Raw genomic sequence first — 12,130 nt, 5'->3', positions numbered from 1 at the left:
CTTAGGATTAAAATCTGATTGATAAGGTCTAGCTGTCATTCTCTCACTCATTAGTTACCAGCTTTGCCTTGGAACGTGCTAGGCACATTTCTCCACAGAGTTATTGGATTTGCAGTTGTTTAGCTCCGGCTGTCCCTCTTCTTTCTAGAGTTGATTTTTTTCTCTTTATTCACTTGAACTACCTCCACCACCCCCACAATCCCTTTAACAAAGTATCCCTCCTGACCACCATCTCCCTATTTTAGGACCATGGCTGTTATCTTCAGAGCACTGTCCTTCCAAGAAGACACACGGACCTGGATTTCTAGCCTTTAGTCTTCATACAAACTAGGCATAAACCTGATAAGTACCATGGAAACACAATAGAAGGCTATAACAGGAGAATGGATCATGGAGAAAAGCATCAAGATTAACATTGCAAAGAAACCAATGTTAGAAGACTGGATCTCTCCACACATACATCACAGGCTACATCTAATAAAATAGCACAAATGAGAAAAATTTCATGATTTCAAATGTGTGAGTATGTGGGCCTATGTAAATGGCCCCAAAAAGGATCAAGATTGTCCTTATACAATGTTTTTGGGCTTGAGGATGTTCCCAGATCCCTTCTCTTCTCTTCTCTTCTCTTCTCTTCTCTTCTCTTCTCTTCTCTTCTCTCTCTCTCTCTCTCTCTCTCTCTCTCTCTCTCTCTCTCTCTCTCTCTCTCTCTCTCTCTCTCTCTGTGTACATGCCATGCACATGTGTGTGCATGCATACTTCCCCCCAAGCATGTTTGGAGGCTAGAGGACCACCTCAGGTCTTAATCCTTAGTTATGCCATCCATCTCCTTTGAGACAGGGGCCTCTCACTGGCCTGGAACCCAGCAATTAGGCTAGACTAGTGAGCCAGCAAGAGCCAGAGATCCTCCTGTCTCCACTTTCCCATTGGTGGAATGTCAAGCTTCTTATGTGAGTCCTGGAGACTGAAACAGGTCTTTCTTGCTTGCAGTACATGTGCTTTGCCAACTGAGCCATCCTGAGTCCCCCAATTCCATTCTCAGGAATGTTCTTCTGTTTCTTAATAAATGGTCTCTACTGCTATTTCTGTGGTTCTATTCTCATTGCTTGGGTGGCTGCCATTTCCATCCAATATATAACTTCAAAACCAATATCCACTGATCTATCCCAAAGACCCCTTCTGCTGTAGCACTGATTTGTTACTTGAAAGCAGCATCACAGCTTCATTGTCTGAAAGTGGGATGGAGCAAAAGGAAAGTGCCACCCCATCAGCTGAAGGACAGTGACATTTCTTGATTGGCATGCTTTTTCACTGGAAGCAATGGTAGCTAATAGAAAGCTTCCTGGCACAGAGAGGGGCCAGAAAGTTTCAGCTGGATCTTCTGTCCCTCCACATATTTCGTGCTAGTTCACAGATATAGCTGGCTTCATCTTCCTAGCCAAAGCCTGGCAGATGCCCAAGCTGTCTGGGTTTCCAGCACTGTCTGCTAATGCCTTACCCTTTGGGGTCTGTCTTTTCATTTTCCAGGTCTGCTGCACTGCCGAGCTTCTTGTTATCCAGGGAAGAACGTATCATCATGTCAGACCTGAGGATAGGAAGCACAAAGGTCTGCTGAGGCTCAGAACAGTGGACACTGGAGTCCATGGCTTCCCCTTTGCCAGTTGCCTTCTCAGAGGAAAGGGAAGGACTGGGTTTGCAGTTAAGAAAGAAGGTGCTGTCTGTTCCACTAAAGTCACTGCCATTCCCAGAGAAGTGTTTTCTAAGACTTGGCCTTCTCGTCGTGGCTGTACATCATTGAGATTTGTCTCCCCAAATCCTCCTTGTTGGAGTACACTACCGTTTTTATGAGGGCGTATAAACAGGAAGGATGACTCCAATGAATGAACAGTCAAAGAGAAAGCCACCCAGAGCCACGCCCAATCACACTGAATCAGATGTCTTCTATAGTAGTCAACAGCACACTAAACCAGTTTGCATCACTGTAGTACAGGAGAAAGAAAAGGCTGTGTATGGAGTCCCCACTGTCATGCAGAACTATGTGAGCTAGGGAAAAGGATTTGGACTTAGAGCTACTGGGAAGTTGAAAGAGGGGATAAATGTATCCTGGTTTATTTTGGGAAGATTTCTCTGATGCTTGCACTGACAGCAAAATGATACATTAGTGTCAAAATCAACTGAGTTCCCTGGCCCACTGGCCTTTCTTAGACCTGCTCAGACACAGAAATGTCAGAGGTGGGGTCTACTGTATCTGGTTCCAGGCACCCATTGTAACTAGGTATGTCAGTGAGAAAATGAACCTTCCAAGAGAACCAGTTGGGGAAGCAGCCAGAAGAGCATCCTCACTGGAGGCTCCTGGGTAGACTTCAGGAGATCATGGGGTTGGGCCAGCCCTGTAGCAGTTTTAGCTCTCTACAAACCAGCCATAAGGTTGCTAGCACATTTTTAAACTAGTCTTTGTCTCCAGGGATGACTCCAGTGTGGTTTGGAACCACATGGGGATAGGTAGAACCTTGTTACCTCCTCAAATCACCGGATAAGAGTGGCTCATGACTCAGTCAGGGCATTCTTATCTCCTAGCTTGTTGCATTGATCAGGGAAGAGTGTGAGGCAAGCAAGAGATTTAGGGGCTTCTTCCTCTTCTGGAAAGGGAGAAATAAGAGACAAAGGGCCCCTGAATTTGTCCTCAGAGCTCAGCCGTGAAGTAAGAAGGAACTGATTTTTCCATTACTGTTTCTTCTACCTTCCTCACACATTCATTCTACCTAAGGCTAGTCCATAATGACAGATGGACCTTTAGTTATGAGTTAAGTGCTTGTATTTGCTCTTCAGGGATTTGAGAGTTGATGATGGAGGTGTGGGAGTGGCTAACTGGAATGGAAGTAAATCCAACAAGAAGTAGAAAAATCCAAGGGCAAAGGATGTGGGGGGCAGTACAGAGGAGTCCTACTCCCAGCATCCCAAGTAGTTTCACTGCTTGAACCTGGCCTCTCACCAGGGGTCTGAGAGAATTGTGCCCCACTAGTATCTCACCCTCTTTTCTCTGTGCCAATGCCTGCTCCAGTCAGACCTTCTGGTGGGGATTCTGTGGCTCCTGGCTCCTCATGGCCATCATTCAACTGTGAAGCTGATCTGATATTAGAAGAGAAACATTTGTTGACTTTGTGTAATTTAGATGTCTTGAGACAATGTCTCATGACTTGGGAGCAGAAGTCTTTGGTTGCCTGCCTAAATTGCTCTGATCAGAGCCAATCCAAGCCTAAGTATTTCTCTTTCATTCAAATTTAATGGTTTATGAATATGAAAGGAAACAAAATGGGCTAGAAACTAGGGGGCAGGTACTCACCTTGGTGGTCAATGGTTATCAGAGCAAGCAACAAGGAATTCGGGGCTGCTAGTAAGCCAGAGAGGGCAGACAAATAAACTTCCTGTTTATCTAAGGCCCTCTTCCCTCATTCCCAGGGATCACACCAGGGGTCTAGGTCTGTGAGAGGGACAGCCTGATCTGGACTTGGTTCTCCTCTGCAATTTGATATCTGGGGAAATATTACAGTTTTGCTCTCTATAGGCCCACCCCCTCTCTCCCTTTACTTTTCCCTCTGAAGATACCCAACAATAGTACAGTGCTGGACTGTATTTCAGCTACTACTGACTGTGGACCCAGGCTCATGGAAGCTCTTTAGCTGAGTCTGCTCTCAGCAGTGAGTTACCTTCTAGAGTCTGTATTGTAATTCTTAGTTTCATCCTCACAAGCTGAATCTCTTTTTAATTCTTCAGAGAGTGATACTTCATTGCTTTTGTGGGAAGACTTGAAGAGCAAAGATATGACTTAACTACTCCTCAACCACCCACACTCTGATGGTTATCCCATCCTTAAATGCCAACTGTCTCTTAGGGGTTGAAAATTTGCTAATGATGGGCTGGCCAACTCGCATATCCTCATTATTAGTCACTTGTTGACTAGGGGCCAGATTCTATTCTTCTAACTTTCCAAACATTAATTGTCCACATCAGCTTCAAGATATGGGTAATACTGTCATCCACACTCATTTTCCAGATGTGCCACATGATGCTCAGAAGGCCTGAGTGGTGTGCGCCCTAGTCTGTGATCTTGATAGCCTGTCTTCTGGCTGTCCACCCCACTGCTTCTGCCAGAAAAAGAGCTTGGAGCTTTGTGTTCCCTGATGGATGTGGCCCCTATATCCATCCTCATCCCAAGCACAGGGTACTGTGGCATTATGCACCGGGGAGGCAGACCCAAGGACCCCACCCCAATGCCTTCTTCTATAAGCAACACAATTAAAACCGTGGCTTTAATAAAGGGCCACACAGACCCAGTGTCCCCACCCAGCTCTCCTGGCCTGGCCCTTCACTTTCTGAGGACATTGAGGTACATGATATGGTCAGCACTGTAGGCTGATCTAGTTCATATTAGCATCTGTCTCTTTCATTAGAGTCAGTAGTTCTGGCCCAGGGAGTCCCATGGCAAGGTCTTTGGCCTCACAAAAAACAAATACTCATTATATAATTATTTTTGAATAAAATATTGAGACAGTGATGGAGAACCCAGGTTGGTTACACCTCCTACCAACCAGTCATCCCCCCAGTGCCTCTCTGCTCATCTTGGGAAAGGTGTAAATGGAGGCAGGACAGCAATGGGGCCCCAGTACCTCAGGGTTTCCTGGTCTGAGGCCACTAGGTGGAGTCCTGCTCTGGGGGTTGTGATTTGCAAGCGGATGATCTCCTCAGTTTTCAAGCTGCAGGCCAAAGGAGAGACTGGATAATTTCCGTGAGAGAAGCTTCCTCTTTCCCTCTGTGTCAGCATCCAAGTGCATTCTCCATCTGGTGCTTCCCTAATGTGTGATACCCAGCCCCATCTTCCTCCCCCTCCTTGCCCTCATCTGTTCTGTTTTTGAGCCTTCTTGGTACTGTAGCTAAACTGAAGCCATTGACCCTTTGGTCTGTGAAAGGATATCGCCAGTCTCCCACTCCGAGCTGACGCTAGACCATTCTCAGAAAATAAAGGGGCTTCTAGATGGGCATTTGAACAGATTTGTCTGGTAAGACGAACGGTGAGATGGGCTTCAAGTGGAAGTGAGGGTCTGACATGGTCAGGCTGACATTTTAGAAAAGCCTACAGGGCATGGGAGGCAGCAGCCAGAAAGCAGGGAGGTAGGCAGTTCCCAACCTAGACTTGTAGATGCAGGAAGAAAGGTAGGCAATCCATAACCTACATCACAGCCCATGGACGACTAAATCTGGTTGCTTTACTCTGTCCCTTAGTCTCTACCCTGAATGGACAGTGGGGATCCTGGAACTGACTTATAAGAATAGACCCTCTTCCTTTTCTGGCTTCACAGGTTTATCCAGGGTGCCATGGAGGTATGACCCTTAGAAAACTATGACATTAGCCAAAGACTCTACCCAGGCTGAAAGCAACAGCAACAGGAAAGCTTGTACCCCCTGTCAGACTCAGCACCATCCAGTGAAAAGTACAAGGAAGCACTGAGGGCTTGCCATCTGCAAAGAAGAAGAGTGCCAGTAGCTGCTGGAACGCTCAGAGTTTGGAATCAGGGCAAAGCATATCCACACCTGAAGTGAGACGGGCAGGACTTAGATGGCCTTGCACTATCACTCCACTGCTAGACCTTCCTTCGTTGCCAAACACAGCCAGTCAGATCAGTGGGAAACCATGTTACCAGCTCATACTCCAGAGCTGGTTCTTGACACTCACCTGGATTCCTGGCTTCCAGAGGGGCTGGGCACACTTGGCATGCACTCAATACGAATTGCTTGAGACAATTGGGTTCTGCCTCTATTCATACTGTCAAAGAAGGCAGATGTGAGATGTGCTGGAGACATCAGGACTGTCTCCTAGGTAGGGTAAACTTGGCCAAGTTAGAGAAGTACCATGAGCAAGCTTAACAATGGGATGCCTCTTCTGCTGTGGTCAGTCTCTCACAGACTAAGATGAGTGACTGATTACCTGCTTAGGCCAGAAACAGGTCCTGCTAGACTAGGTGGCTCTTGCTTTTTCTCAGGAGGCACGTCATCATCCACCACATCAACCCTGTAGGCAAGAAAAGTGTGGTCTTCTCAGCTATGTTGGTGCTTCCAGGCCTTTGACAAATGTGCTTTAACCAGGATCCAGATGAGACTGGTGACTGAAACCTTGGCCACCCCAGCTCAGGGTGAGTAGGTAGAAGGACATTACCACTGAATATTCCCTGGAACCCAGGGAACTTTGTCTGGAAATGGGTTCTTAGGAGATATAAACAGGATAAGATGAGATCCTGCCAAATTAAGATGGGCCCTGAATCTAATGTCCTTCTGAGACTAAGGAAATCTGGACACAGACACAAGTCGATGTGAATGAAAACAGTAGCCTGGTGAGGCAAATAAAATTTGTCCCAGTCCTGGCAACACCTCAGTTTCGATTTCTGACCTCCATTTCTAGGGTGTTAAGCCACTCTGTTGGTGGTATCTTGCTCCATTAGTAACAGCTAATAAGCACATGTTACTCTCTGCTAATTTGTCTGTGCTCACTATATTCTAGTCAGCTACTGTCATTCAACAACAACACCATATTTCCACTCTGGGCCTTTGTACCGAATAGGTCTTGGTCTAGGATATTTGGAATGCTGCTTCATCAATGACTTGCCACCTTATCTAGAAGGCCTTTGAACTCCACTCCACTAAAAGTCCCAGTACCTAAGATTCACCTTCACACGTTTCTTCTTCATCCTCTATCCAACGTTTTCCTCCTACAGAAATTGACCTATGTCAAATAATAAGACCCTTGCCTCACTCAGCTAGTCTCCTAACATATGGATCATTCTCCTTTTCACCCTGTTTTCCCTATAGGACCAATCAGTAATATCACAGAAACATGGAGTTTCTCTTGGTGGTTCTGGTCCTGATTCTGGGTGACAGGAGAGCCCAGGGCGGGGCAAGAGAAGAGGACTCTTGTTATGGTTGGGGAGGACAACTCTCTTTGCTCAGAGACAGCAACCTTCCTTTTCTCTATACCCGACTGCAGGAGGCTTGCTACCTGGATAGCATATGGCTCCTGTGGCTTCCCTTAGTGATACTTACCTCTTTGCGATAAATGGGGCCTGCAGCTCCTGGGTAGGACTGCTAGAAAGGAAGCAGAATGGGCACATGTTGGAAAAGGCTCAAGGACAGGTGCCATCTTAGAGCCTCTCCTATTCCCAGTACCTCCTGCTTTTATTCTAAAAAGTGCATCTGAGAGCCCCGTGAAGGTCAAGCTGGAATGCCCTTATCCTTTCACTAGTCAAAGGAAAGCTGAAGCCCGAAGCAGAGGAGAAGGACCCCAGATCATGGCCAGTAGGGGCCAAGACAGACTCAAGCCTGCTGGGCCTCATTCCCAGACAACTCACCCAGTGTTCTTCTTAGCTGCCGAGAGGACATAAGAGTGCTCCCGTGAGGCTGTCTTCCTTAGAACACTGCTTGCAGCTTGTGATCTGGGGTAGTACAATGCAGAGGTATCTGATGCGTGTCAGACTAGCCACTCTGTCAGTCTAGCCTGGGATGTTCACTTAGCTGACTCAGGAGTACCCCCTGGGAGTTGAGGAGGGTAAGCCAGGGTAACAAGCACTGCTGTAAAACCATGGACACTGAAGGAAGGACCCTTAACTTGGGGAGCATGTAGCATGTGTCCAGCCCTGCTCTGAATGCTAAAATTCTCACACTGGTTCATTGAGCCTCACAACCAGGCAAGTAGGTGCTGATATACTCCATGACTGACTGAGTCTGGCCACTGCTCTGGTGATTTGCCTAAGTGCACACAGATAAGCAGGTGGCAGAATGGCAATCGATGTGAGGCACTTCCAGAGCTTCTTATTCATTCCCCTACACTATCGATATTTCAGGCCTCATGCAACTGTGATCATTTTGCATAGAACTGCCAGTCTTCCAGGGCCTTCAGCAAGGGACTGCCACTATGCTTCAAACTACATATGGGTTGGCAGATGCTGCCCTTTAACTGGGCTTCTTCTTTATAAGTGAGGGGAATTTGAAACTTTGGAGACCATTCCTGCACCCAAAGTACATTGCAAACACAACACACCCACAGATAGCAGAGTGCAGAAGGCCTTACCTAGCACACTTGACACTGAATATTAATCAACTTCCTTTGAATCTACACATGGGCCTTTTCCGTGGGCCCATGTTTCCTAGATTCTAACCCTACAAGGCTCTCAGAAGTGTCACTTGAGTTGGCCCAGCACTGAGAAGTAGTTCATAAACTTCTGGAATGACAACTGTATCCACACACCATGGGGTGTCCTCATGGTTTGTGTGTTATGTATTTTGTACTCTGGCAGTCTATTAAGATTCTGGCTCCTGCCCTACTCATGGGTATGCCTATAAGGGACACCATTACCTCTGTTTCTGTTCATCTGAGGTGAAGGATACCTCCTCTTCCTCAGTTCCTGATGTGGAGCTGCACCTGATGTTGTACGATGCCCTGTGGGGGAAGAGAAGCAGGTATGGCACTTCTTTCCTGTTCCCTGTTACAAGCTACTCCCCTTAGCATCTTGGCTTCTTGACTGCCAATGCCAACACATTGCTGTTGCAACCTTCAGCCTTAGTAACCACTTGTTCCTCCTCAAAAGCAAGCACTCCTTTATCCTGTTTTCTGTCCCTCAACAGTCAACAGTCTCACTACTTCCCTAGAAATATCTGCTAGCTGTCCCATGAAACACGATGATGGACCAAGCTGTATAAAGATGTAGAATCCTGGGGAGGGCCGGCACAATCCATACATTTGTCCTGAGCTCCCCTCCCTGGCCAGAGCTCTTGGAAGGAACCTCAAGGGAAGCCCAGCTTTAGACAAAACATGCTCACACCAATAGTCAGTGATATGTAAGAAAATCATGCCCCCAAGCACAGCTCAGCTGAACTCAGCCCAGCCTGAGAATCTGAGATGTAAAGGGGCACAGGGGTATATGCAGGAAACACAGACAGTGAGCAGCAGTCCCACATGGCCATGGCTCACTGTCCATTCTCTAGACCCATGGGCTCCTTCCAGAAGCTTCTTACAGTCTTTGCTTTGCCTCATATAAGTGTATTAGGCATGGCCACAGCTCTAGGCTACAGCTATAAGTGGCAGGTAAGTGACTAACTCAGAGATAAGTGTCCACTTGTCCTCAGTAGGTCCAGTGTCTGGGATCATTATATACTCGCAGCTTCTTATAATCTTCCGTAGCCATCTTATAACCAGAAGAGTAATGCGGAGGACCAGAATTAGCTGCTCCTAGCAGTCCAGAAGCACTAGAATAGCAAGATATTTCCATCTGCCCAACTATGGGTCCCCTCTTGCCTCTAAGTTTACCCACACAGTCCAGAAGAGACAGGACATGGGTCACAAGAAGACTTTCTTCCTTGTTGTCAGCCCCGCCAGACATTTTGAACAGGGCAGACCCAGTTAAGTTACAATGAAACAACCCACTGGGCTCTCATTTGTATCTTCTCCAATGGAGCCCCAGTTCCAACTGATACCAAGGTGTACATAACATGACGCCTTGACATACTGGGAACTAAGTGCATGGCACAATCTACATCTCTGTCTAGAGTTCCCCTTCCAGCCACTGCCCCTGGCCAGTGGCTAGAGCCAGGCAGGACATTCCCATACTTGGCAATGGACAAGGTTCTCCCACCGTCCTATTGACCATCTGGCCAACAAACCAAGGATGTACCTTCTTGGAGCTCCATTGCTCTTAGAGAGGTGCTTTTGGGAGTGAGAAGAGCTGTCTATTGTTCTGGTGAACACTCCCCTACAAGAGACACCAGAAGGTATTGAGAAGTCTGAGTGTGGCTGCAGTGGTATGAGGATGCAGGCAGTCCTGAGGTCGCTTACCGGATGATGTAACCAGTGGGAGCCTTTGTGTTTGGAGTCCTGCCAAGAGAAAAGGAGGCATGAGGGGAACAATGGCCTCACTATAGAGCTCAGGTCACTTTATTGCATTCTGTATCCAACAGTTGATGGGTATCCCAATATAGTAGCCAGGTACCCACTTAGCTCCACCTATCTCTCCTTCAGTCTTCCCAGGATCACTGTCATGGCTGACTCCTCCACAGCCATGTCCAGCATAGCCTGACTTACAACAGGGTGCCAGGCAGGAGGCTTGCACTATGTTTTCACATTTATTGAAAAGCTCCAGAAGTTACTCTTCCAGGCACCAGGGCACTTGAAGGAGCTCTGCCTGTTCTCTCCTGGATCAGACCGAAAGTCCCTTGGTCAGAGTCCAAGCTAACCTCAAAACCTGGGGCTGAAATGAATAGAGGGTAAAGCCCCATGGCCTTCCTGTTCCACTCCTCTAGAATGTTTCCTCTTCTGGCCCCTACTCACATCCCAAATGGTGATGGAAGTGTGAAACCAGAAGGTATGTCTCAGGCTTGGTCAATGGCTAGAAATCATTAGTTTCTGGGTACTGGGGCTTGCCATTTGTCAACAACAGAGGGGTTCAGAAGATTGGGGGCACTAGGGAGAGCATGTTAGAAGTAGTGAGAAGGGGGTTATTTTGGCCTGGGACAGGCAATAGATCCCCCTCTGAGGAGTTGGAAAGAGGACAAGGACTCAGTAGATAATCCTATCCAGCATTATGAGAGCTCTGGGTGGAACATCGAGGTTCAGCCTAAGGGTACCACAGAGCCCCAGCATTTATTCCTACAGACCCTGTTTTTATCAGAGAGCAGCTTCTTGGAGATAGTCAAGTTGCAGAAACACTAAAAGAGAAGTCCAAAGGTCTTGTCTTTACCATGCCGTTCAAATGACTCACTAAAAGTCCTTCATGCCCCTTATCAATTCAGGCTCCCCATGTGTTCCTTGTGTGATGTCCACCCCTCCTTCCAGCAGAAGAGCTTCTGGGTCCACTTAAAAGTCAGTTATGTACCACCTCTTACCTGGTGTTTGATACCTCTCCAACTGATGAAAAGGATGTTGCACGGGTTTGTCCTGAAGGAAGCTGTCTGTGGAAAGACAGGACCTGAACATAGTGGCTCCCATGCTCCTTGCTACCTGTTACCCTGTGGCTCCATCCCAAAGTTGGCCTGCTATGTACCACCTTCTCCTCTCCTGACCCACTTTACAGGTATGTGACCATATATACTGTTCAGTATCTAGGACTGTCCCATCTGTGGCTGTGTTCAGATTGTACCTTCACCTGGCAGGCCAGTGGACACACAGTCTGACTTAGCTCTAAATGGTGAAATGTCCTTAGCATCCCACCTGGGTCCCCTGGCTCCTCCACCAATGTTGCTTGCTGCCTTCCCTTCTGGCCTTGCCTCCTGGACTTACGTAGTACGATCCTCTGAGTCTTCATGCTTGATGATCCAGCTCTTGTCGCTCTTCAGTGTAGTTCGTACTTTCATTTGTTTTAGGACATTATTGCGCTCCTCTTCACCGGATGGCAAAGGTTTCCCTGGCAGGAGCAAGCCTAAGAGCCTTAAAGGGTGAACCCTAGTCCCAGGGCCCTTGCCAGCCCTCCCATTATGAGGCCATCCATTAGTTGACTGGGCAATGTTCATGTCCCTCTAAGGGTTTGCCTGAGATAATTCAGGCAGACAGATAGCCCAGGCTCACCTTTTCCATTATCTCCTAATGTTGAGATATTCATGATGTTTGGTTTTCAAATGTGTTATTAGTGGATTCAGTGGGCTCCTGAGGACAAAGACAAACATAGATTTGTCAATATGTGAATTTGTAATGGCTTGTGGGTCACCTCTAGAGTTTGCATGTGGTTTGTCCCCTAAGGGCTCTTGTACTGGGAGCTTGGTCCCATATAGCAATATTAAGAGGTAGTGGGACTTTTAAGAAGTGAAGTTTGTGTTGGTATTCAGGCATCTGTACTGGCATGTCCTTGGAGTTCTGCCGCCAGCAGCTGTAGCCACTAAGAGAACCACCTGTGCATATTCACTATGTTCCCTTTTAAAGGGCCCTGCCCACCTCCCATCCTCTCTTTCTCTCTCTCTCTTTCTCCCTCTCTATCTCTGTCTCTGTCTCTCTCTGTGTGTGTGTGTGTGTCTGTCTGTCTGTTCTCTCCTCTCTCTTTTCCTCTCCCCACTTTCTTCTCTCCTGCTGCTCCTGTCTCTGGAGGTTGGTCTCCCCCTC

At 47.4% G+C, this 12,130-nt stretch overlaps 1 protein-coding gene across 6 annotated transcripts in view; it reads right to left on the bottom strand.

Moving 5' to 3' along the window:
- Znf185 (zinc finger protein 185 with LIM domain) overlaps positions 1–12,130 on the bottom strand; it is a 51,447-nt gene that overhangs the window by 25,929 nt on the left and 13,388 nt on the right. For 4 of the 6 annotated variants that reach the window (XM_021223863.2, XM_040744741.1, XM_040744742.1 and 1 more), the window contains exons 2-14: positions 11,603–11,680; positions 11,318–11,441; positions 10,924–10,989; positions 9,878–9,916; positions 9,717–9,794; positions 8,402–8,485; positions 7,398–7,481; positions 7,093–7,134; positions 5,984–6,067; positions 5,732–5,821; positions 4,668–4,754; positions 3,031–3,129; positions 1,499–1,585 (exon numbers count right to left, since the gene is read on the bottom strand). In XM_021223863.2, the coding sequence (XP_021079522.1) occupies positions 1,499–1,585; positions 3,031–3,129; positions 4,668–4,754; positions 5,732–5,821; positions 5,984–6,067; positions 7,093–7,134; positions 7,398–7,481; positions 8,402–8,485; positions 9,717–9,794; positions 9,878–9,916; positions 10,924–10,989; positions 11,318–11,441; positions 11,603–11,636 (998 nt within the window). In that variant the 5' untranslated portion in view covers positions 11,637–11,680. Of the gene's footprint in view, positions 1–1,498; positions 1,586–3,030; positions 3,130–4,667; positions 4,755–5,731; positions 5,822–5,983; positions 6,068–7,092; positions 7,135–7,397; positions 7,482–8,401; positions 8,486–9,204; positions 9,292–9,716; positions 9,795–9,877; positions 9,917–10,923; positions 10,990–11,317; positions 11,442–11,602; positions 11,681–12,130 lie in introns of all 6 variants that reach the window. The other 2 variants (XM_040744743.1, XM_040744740.1) reach the window with 2 other exon arrangements.

Source organism: Mesocricetus auratus, unplaced genomic scaffold (genome assembly GCF_017639785.1).
Source record: "Mesocricetus auratus isolate SY011 unplaced genomic scaffold, BCM_Maur_2.0 Super-Scaffold_100003, whole genome shotgun sequence".
NCBI classification, from domain to species: Eukaryota; Metazoa; Chordata; class Mammalia; order Rodentia; family Cricetidae; genus Mesocricetus; species Mesocricetus auratus.
The sequence above is the reverse complement of the archived record's forward strand: the minus strand, read 5'-3'. Positions and strand labels throughout refer to the sequence as shown.